General features: G+C 41.1%; 1 protein-coding gene across 1 annotated transcript; it reads left to right on the top strand.

Annotated features, from left to right (window-relative positions):
- The first annotated feature begins 6,331 nt into the window (after nucleotides 1-6,331).
- On the top strand, nucleotides 6,332-9,070 carry star (steroidogenic acute regulatory protein). Its single transcript, XM_004544208.3, has 7 exons — nucleotides 6,332-6,489; nucleotides 6,645-6,752; nucleotides 6,878-7,005; nucleotides 7,111-7,269; nucleotides 7,400-7,584; nucleotides 7,694-7,787; nucleotides 7,891-9,070. Exons 1-7 carry the CDS (start codon nucleotides 6,426-6,428, stop codon nucleotides 8,008-8,010), a joined length of 858 nt encoding a protein of 285 aa, XP_004544265.3. The 5' UTR covers nucleotides 6,332-6,425; the 3' UTR covers nucleotides 8,011-9,070.

Here is a 9,070-nt window from a genome sequence, read left to right as displayed (position 1 = left end):
ACGCACTTTGTCCCGTAATACAGTGAGAATCAAAAGTAGTCTATAAATGTTTATGGAATTAACGCTTTGTTTGAAAACATAATTCCCAGCCCCTCTCCTGCTTTGTGACCAATGAGCTGACAGCACACTTATGACAATTCGAGTATGACAATTCAGATTACCGCTCATCTCATTGGTCGAGGAAAGGTCGCTTACGGAGAAAATACCGGAAGACAACAGATGACCACAACAAGAAGCATGGCCAACAGGGAAACAAACGCCGTCACTGCGGTGCAAGTCTCGGACGACAGTACACCTAAAGCTGGGCAGACACTGTGCGATTTTTTCAGTCGCGTTATTCAGCTCCTGCTCAAACTGCACGATTGACTCGCAGGGGTTAGAAGTTCGTATGTCACGATGCAGGGTCTCACACTATACCGCCCGATGCTCTGATGCGACCTGAGTGCTCACACTGTGCGTCCATAAAATGAAGGTTATAACAGAAAATCTGTCGCTCGCTCTCTCTGTCTTTCACTCACACAGACACACCACCACCATCAACTTTGCTAAATTGCTAATGAAAAACATTGATCAGGCAGCTGTGATTTAGCAGCGATGTAGATCCAACTATTTTCACGGTTGTTGTGGTCGTGATAATTTTGTGAGGCCACATCGAAAAGGCTCGGATGAGCTTTTCAAAGTTCTACAAGTTGTGCCTCCATCGCTTGTGTCCAGATCACACGCTGCACAGCCGTGCTGCTCCGTCTTTTTCACGGCGTTTACGTGTTTGCGCGCGAGCAGTGTGAGCGGCTCACGAGCGATTGATGATCGGGAGCTGGTCGTGAGGTGTTAATCACTTCTCGTTACCCCACGTATACTACACGACGCACGATGAAGGCCAAAATCGGTCCGATCACTCAAAAATCGGCTCAAAATGGGCCTAAAACCGCACAGTGTGAGCCCAGCATTAGAGCAGCAATGTTTGTTCGCTCAGAGAAAGGGAAGAATGGGAAAAGGAAAACACCTGGCTGGAAAAAGTTAATATGGGCATGTGCAGTGAATATCAGCGCTATGTGGCCAGAAGTGTGATAATATAATTTATTTTGTGTAATAAACAACTGCAAGGATAGATGATTACAACAAATAGATGACTAATACATAAAAGTAATACATAGATGAATAATGATGATGAGTTAAGATGCGTAATCATGGGAACAAGCGGGTTTTCAAACGGGAGCAGCTGATTAGCATTAGAAAAGCTGAAATAATACCTCAGCTGAAGCCAATTGTACTAAATGCACTAAATGTGCACTGTTACAAGAATATTTTTCTTTCTATTGTTTTCTATTATTTTAAGTTAAGCAGGACAGAGTTCTTTTAAAGAAAGATTTACTTATATTCTCAAAAGTTAAGCATGACAGGCTTCTGTTTAAGAAAGAGACCTGTTTTACTGTGTTAATGTTGTCATTTTGAGCTAAAAATAAATGGCTAAATGATCATTTGTTTCACATGTGTTCATATCACAAAGAATACACATCTACTTAAATCAAATTCAAGTCAAAGGGTTAAAAAAAATAATTTCACACACAAAAAAAGAGCTAGAAATTTCACCACACTGGGAAGGGTGAAGACAACTGGGTCGCCCGGCCCTGGCCACGAGGTGTCCCTTATTTATTTTTCAGGGAGTTGGCAACCCTAGTTGCCAACAGTCCCTTAAAAAACGGAATCGTCCTGTATTTCGAAACAAAAGTACACGTCCCGTGTTGAGCTAATAAGGGACGCACTTTGTCCCGTAATACAGTGAGAATCAAAAGTAGTCTATAAATGTTTATGGAATTAACGCTTTGTTTGAAAACATAATTCCCAGCCCCTCTCCTGCTTTGTGACCAATGAGCTGACAGCACACTTATGACAATTCGAGTATGACAATTCAGATTACCGCTCATCTCATTGGTCGAGGAAAGGTCGCTTGCGGAGAAAATACCGGAAGACAACAGATGACCACAACAAGAAGCATGGCCAACAGGGAAACAAACGCCGACACTGCGGTGCAAGTCTCGGATGACAGTACACCTAAAGCTGGGCAGACACTGTGCGATTTTTTCAGTCACGTTATTCAGCTCCTGCTCAAACTGCACGATTGACTCGCAGGGGTTAGAAGTTGGTAGGTCACGATGCAGGTCTCACACTATACCGCCCGATGCTCTGATGCGACCTGAGTGCTCACACTGTGCCTCCATAAAATGAAGGTTATAACAGAAAATCTGTCGCTCTCTCTCTCTGTCTTTCACTCACACAGACACACCACCACCATCAACTTTGCTAAATTGCTAATGAAAAACATTGATCAGGCAGCTGTGATTGAGCAGCAATGTAAATCCAACTATTTTCAGGTTGTTGTGGTCGTGATAATTTTGTGATGCCACATCGAAAAGGCTCGGATGAGCTTTCCAAAGTTCTACAAGTTGTGCCTCCATCGCTTGTGTCCAGATCACACGCTGCACAGCTGTGCTGCTCCATCTTTTTCACGGCGTTTAGTGTTTGCGCTGAGCAGTGTGAGCGGCTGTGGTGACACCCCCACGAGCGATTGATGATCGGGAGCTGGTCGTGAGGTGTTAATCGCTTCTCGTTACCCCACGTATACTACACGACGCACGATGAAGGCCAAAATCGGGCTGATCACCAAATCGGTCGCACGACTCAAAAATCGTCTCAGTGTAAGCCCAGCATTAGAGCAGCAATGTTTTTTCCCTTCAGAGAAAGGAAGAAAAAAAAGGCTGCAAAAGTACAGGGAGGAATGGGAAAAGGAAAACACCTGGCTGGGAAAATGCATGATAACACATTTAAAGCGCACTGCACTGTGTGCCGGCGCACTTTTTCCATAGGCATGCTTCTAGTGGTGGGCACATGAAGAACACGAGGGGCGTGAAAGCTCGGGGAACCCTTAACCAATTTTTTGTCCACCAGGCCACGGCAGAAGCAGATATGGTATGTAAACACTGGTTTGTTTTTTTAAACCCTCTGGTTAAGGTTAATATGGGCATGTGCAGTGAATATCAGCGCTATGTGGCCAGAAGTGTGATAATATAATTTATTTTGTGTAATAAACAACTGCAAGGATAGATGATTACAACAAATAGATCACTAATACATAAAAGTAATACATAGATGAATAATGATGATGAGTTATGATGCGTAATCATGGGAACAAGTGGGTTTACAAACAGGAGCAGCTGATTAGCGTTAGAAAAGCTGAAATAATACCTCAACTGAAGCCAATTGTACTAAATGCACTAAATGTGCACTGTTACAAGAATATTTTTCGTTCTATTGCTTTCTATTAATTTATATAATTTTAAGTTAAGCAGGACAGAGTTCTTTTAAAGAAAGATTTACTTATATTCTCAAAAGTTAAGCATGACAGGCTTCTGTTTAAGAAAGAGACCTGTTTTACTGTGTTAATGTTGTCATTTTGAGCTAAAAATAAATGGCTAAATGATCATTTGTTTCCCATATGGTCATATCACAAAGAATATGCATCTGCTTAAATCAAATTCAAGTCAAATGGTTAAAAAATAATTTCACACACAAAAAAAAGAGCTACAAAATTCACCACACTGGGAAGGGTGAACTGGGTTGCCCGGCCCTGGCCACGAGGTGTCCCTTATTTATTTTTCAGGGAGTTGGCAACCCTATTTATACGACACTTTTGAAGAACAAAATTCAAGTTAAAATAGCATAAAGAGATTAAACTAAATAAAAGCAAGTAAAAATGATAAACAATGTTCTATGAAAACTTTATTTTTTCCAAGACTATTAGGGGAATAACTGTACATCCAGTACATGTCACATATTTACGTTATTCACCACTTTGGTCCTGATTTTATTCAGTATTGTGAATTCACAAGAACAGAAATTTAATGCTGGAGGTTGAGTAATGAGCACAACATCTTTTCGCATAGCCTTTTATGTATCTCATATACCTTTATTTATGCAGAAGTATTCAATCCATATGATATGAAAGTTAAAGAAAAGGAAGAAAAAAATTGTCCTAGTGTCAAGTCAAACAAATGTTGAGGATATTAAGCCGAAATGTTAAAACTGCATTACATCTCATCAGTTAGTAATGACTCCCTGTTCCAGGATCAAAAGCTAGAGCACTGGGGCGATCGTGGCAGTTGGCAGTTCATCTTGTAATCGGAAGGTTGCCGGTTCGAGCCCTGGCTCAGACAGTCTTGGTCGTTGTGTCCTTGGGCAAGACACTTCACCTGTTGCTGGTGGTGGTCAGAGGGCCCGGTGGCACCAGTGTCCAGCAGCCTCGCCTCTGTCAGTGCATCCCAGGGCAGCTGTGGCTACAATGTAGCTGCCATCACCAGTGTGTGAATGACTGAATGTAGTGTAAAGCGCTATACAAATACAGGCCATTTACCATTTCACTTACAGAAATGTACCTTCTTTTAAGACATAGAGTCTGACCCCTTAACCTTTACCAGCCTAGAATCTGCACTGTGTCCACTGTGGCCCAGAAATGGTTAAGACACTAGGAGTGTGTGTTCCCATGGTAAATAAAAAAAAGTCACCCTGCAGAAGGCCAAATGGACTGATAGATGATTCCTGTCATCAAGCCAGAGGGACACAAGGTTGTAGGTTAAGGCTTTTTTGGTAATTTATTTATTTGATAGTGGTGATTTTTTAGGGTTTTTTTTCTGCATGCGTTCCTGTTCACTAATCAGATGACCTGCAACTCACTTGACTGCATGTTCCCGTGACTCTGAGCACATGCTTGACGTGCAGGGCCCACTGAGGCAATATTTCTGTTAGATAGCCAGGGTTTTTCTTGGAAGAAGCAAGCAAGGTTCACGAAACACGTGAGCAGTTTGATAAAATATGTTTTTCACAGATGGTGGTGCAGCATCTGATGATTAACCAAGCCTTCAGGAAGAACTTTCAAGAAAAGTGTGATGTAATGGGCAGGCGGCAAAAGATTCATAGTGAAGTTTGGTTGCTTGCATTAAAATTTTATTGCTCTCTTATTATTGTTTAATCCTAAAGTATGTTATACAAAGTCAGTTTTCCTAGTATAAGGAACGCTTCTGTACATCTGTTTTGTATGAGCTGTTGTCAGAATATCGGCCGTGATAAATACTGTAAATGTAAAAAAGATGTTTAAGGATGTTCAGTTCTCAGCAGCAAATTGTTATTCATACTTCCTGTCAGTTTGCACTTGAACAAAACAAAACATTTTGACACTCTCCCTGTTTCTTCACAGTCAAAACACTCAGAATATGCATTTTTGTCAGAATCACCCACAGTTACGTACTTCCTTCGACCTCAGGGTTACTTTTTGCTCTGGATAACTACAGCTCAGTGCATAGATGTGGTTTTAATGCTTGTTTTATACACATATTGTTGCAAAATCAACCATTTTTGTTCTTAAAAGTTTTTTGTTTTTTTTTTATCTTTTGCCCTAACGTAAATAAAAATTCCCAAAGGGAAATCATTTAATATGTAATGTAGAGTGTGAAGAAACACAGGGCCGTGGCCTGTGCATCTTCCTTTTATTTGCTCACTGATAAGGAACAATGCTGCCCCACATGGTGACATAGCTAAATGTGGTCTAAACATTTTCTGTAGAAAAAAATATACAACAATAAATCCTAAAAACCTTAAAAAGATTCTCAGAAATAGCCACTGAGATAGTTTATGAAAATCCACCCTATTTATCCATAGCTGAAACCTTTGCAGTTAAGGTCTCTGAGACTTAAAAACACGAGCAAAACCCTTTACAGCAGATGTCTTACGAACATTGTCCATTTAAAGCCATCTTCAAACACATTTTGCTGTTGTTTTTGTTAAAGGGAGCCCAAAGTCTCCAAGCACAACATTAAAGTTAATGTCTGATCATTTCACTCATTTATATTTCCAAGTACCATTCAGGGTTCAGTCATACTGGGAGAAGAAACAAGCCTAACTGAATGGAAAATTTTTGCCCTCAAATTCCAGAGAGTGTTTAGCATGTAATGGGCCATGAAGGGATGCATGAGTCACTCAGGGTCTCTCGCACTGACCTCTCTTTTGGGTGTTTTCATTGCTGACGAAAGGCTGTTTTTTCCCAGTGTCACCCACTGATATACTAATGTCTGTGTCTGCTTAAGTGAGCGAGGAGGAGGCCTGGATGCTGGACACAATCCCACAGAGTGTTTGTGAGAGTGTGGGGCATTCTTGTTGCGTGCGCGATGCAACCTTGGTGGCATGGCCATTTGTACAGTGAAATGTGTGTGTGTTTATCTGCACAGTGATAGCAAGGCGGCCTTGTGGGCAGTGCTCCTATATATATGGACCCAGGAGCTGGGCCATTTAAAACATTCACAGCTCAGAGAGAGTTTGAATCTCTGCAATCTTCTTGCCTTCACACAGTTTTTTCTCATCGCTCTTCGAAACTGAAAATGCTGCCTGCTACTTTTAAACTGTGTGCTGGCATCTCCTATCGGCACATGAGGAATATGACAGGTGAGTGAACGAATCCACAAATTCATCCACAAATTCCAAGTTGCAGTCTGCATGCCAGCCTGATGAGTAAAGAAAAAATGAAGACAGATGTTGTTCGATAATCCTTCTGGAAGTTCTGGTACAGTGACGGAGTATTTTCTGTCTGCGCTTTCCAGGTTTGAGGAAGAATGCCATGGTAGCCATTCATCATGAGCTGTACAAGCTGGCAGGTCCAGGCCCCAGTAACTGGATCAGCCAAGTCCACCGTCGAAACTCTCTTCTCAGTGAGTTGTTGTGATTGTTTCAGTCACTGTAATGCGAAAAAAAAGGTCATGCATGATCAGATTTTTTTAATCATAGAATAAGACATAAACAGGTATAATTCAGATAATTGAAATTTGGTTTTAAGGTTCTCAGATTAAAGAAGAGGGTTACAATGAGGAGGAGATGTCTTATTTGAAACAAGGTGAAGATGCACTGCAAAAGGCCATCAGAATCCTCAGCGATCAGGACGGCTGGACCACTGAAACTGTTGCTGTGCGTGCATACATTATTGGCATCAAAGTCAAGTGTTTTTGTATTAGCTCCGCTATGAAACTTCACATTTTAACACTTCTCGTCCCCATTCCCTCTCTTCTGCAGGCGAATGGAGACAAGGTCCTGAGCAAAGTGCTACCTCATGTCGGGAAGGTGTTCAAGCTAGAAGTGATGCTGGAGCAACATCCTGATGATCTTTACAAAGAGCTAGTTGGAAATATGGAGCAAATGGGGGAGTGGAACCCAAATGTGAAAGAAGTCAAAGTAAGAAAGTTGAAAAATTAATGGTTATTGCTTCTTTTATTCTGTTATTTTAAAAGCGTACACTTACAACATGTTACACAAATATATCCAGAAATGTTAATTAATGATGCTTTACTTTGGAATTCTCCAGATTCTCCAAAAGATCGGCCAGGACACGATGATCACCCATGAGGTATCCGCAGAGACCCCCGGCAATGTGGTGGGACCCAGGGACTTTGTCAGTGTCCGATGTGCCAAGCGGCGAGGCTCCACCTGCTTCCTGGCAGGAATGTCCACTCAGCACCCAAAGATGCCTGAGCAGAGGGGTGTTGTCAGGTAAGCAATGGGGAGCCATCACTCCGGGGCATTACTTTATGGATGCACAGACTGTTTGCGTGCAGATTATTTTAAAGTGACACTGTCTGTTAATCATTACATTTCTCAGAGCGGAAAACGGGCCAACCTGCATAGTTATGAAGCCCTGCGCTGAAGACCCAAATAAGACCAAATTCACCTGGTTACTAAGTATAGATCTAAAGGTATGAATGATCAAGTTTGCATCTTCCCTTTCACTGGTATTAGATTTGTGTAAAAGCGTCATTTGATTCAAACTGACACTGGTTTTGTCTCTGTTATTGGCAGGGCTGGATCCCAAAGACAATCATAAACAAAGTGCTCGCTCAGACGCAGGTGGACTTTGCCAGCCACCTCAGGAAAAGGATGGCTAACAATGTTTCCATGGAGATGTCTCCTACCTGGTGACACTGGATGTCTATTGAGCTTTGGCACCAGAGACGTGGCAGAAAAGTAGCCTCTGCTCATTTACAAAAGAAAAAACCCAAAACAAAACTCATATTTATCTGCTTAAACTGCTGCAGTCGGTAAATGTGTGTTTTTCTTTCCCTAAAAAATAGAAAATCTGCCATGATTGTCTCTAACACCAGTCTTACAGACTGTGTGCTTTCATTGTTTTTAACCAGGTTAGGAATCGCCTTTCGCTTTTAGTGTCTCAGGTCCCTTTTTGGGTGTTTTAAAACAACTAGGCTAAAATCCTTCAGAGAGATTCAGTCTCAAACAAGTGCCCTGTAAATATAATGCTACTGATTAAAGGCAGGCGACAGTCATATAATAAAATTGTGGGGTTTTTAGAGCACATAATAACACCTTTAAGAGTTCTGATCACAAAGTGAACACTAAACTGCAAAGTAAAGAGAAACTGAATGCCATTTAAAATGTATATCCAGCACCACACCACTATAAACTGCAATGTTGGGTTTGTGGATTACTGATCTTAAGAGTCTGGGTTGGACCTTTCACCTGTGGCTCTGGTGTTGTTCACTCCTTGTTGTTTTCTTTTCTAAATTTGATCAGGCCAAGCTTGGAGAATTTATCTGTTAAATTTGAAAAGTCACAGAGATTGGAATTCTCTTTTGGGAAAACACGATTTAGTCATTTCCCCTTGAACAGAATGTTTTAAGTCTGATTCAGGTACTCATCAGCAAGCATGTAAAAAATGAATATTAAAACAATTTAAAACTGTAAAAGAAAATAGAAAAATAATAATCATGTCACAATTTCACTGGCCTCAATGACTCACCGTCCTGGTAAGACCTTCTGCAAAAGTCAGTGTATGCTTTCTGACATATTCATACATCATCATCATCATCCCACTTTGGCAGAAAACAGTCATTTATTGCCCCTACCTCTTCTGCGAAATTGCACTGTTATTTCATTGTTTTATTTATTGATATTTTGCAGATGTATTTGGCTATGAGCTATTGTAACATAAAGCGGTGTTGAATAAATGACAGTAGAATCATTA

This window comes from Maylandia zebra, linkage group LG12 (genome assembly GCF_041146795.1).
Source record: "Maylandia zebra isolate NMK-2024a linkage group LG12, Mzebra_GT3a, whole genome shotgun sequence".
Lineage (NCBI taxonomy): Eukaryota > Metazoa > Chordata > Actinopteri > Cichliformes > Cichlidae > Maylandia > Maylandia zebra.
This window is presented reverse-complemented; position numbering and strand designations above follow the sequence as displayed.

Coding starts and splice junctions, on each gene's coding strand:
- star (XM_004544208.3), top strand. CDS start 6,426: ATGCTGCCTGCTACTTTTAAACTGTGTGCTGGCATCTCCTATCGGCAC. Junction 6,753..6,877: donor CCGTCGAAACTCTCTTCTCA/GTGAGTTGTTGT, acceptor TTTGGTTTTAAG/GTTCTCAGATTAAAGAAGAG. Junction 7,006..7,110: donor GGACCACTGAAACTGTTGCT/GTGCGTGCATAC, acceptor TCTCTTCTGCAG/GCGAATGGAGACAAGGTCCT.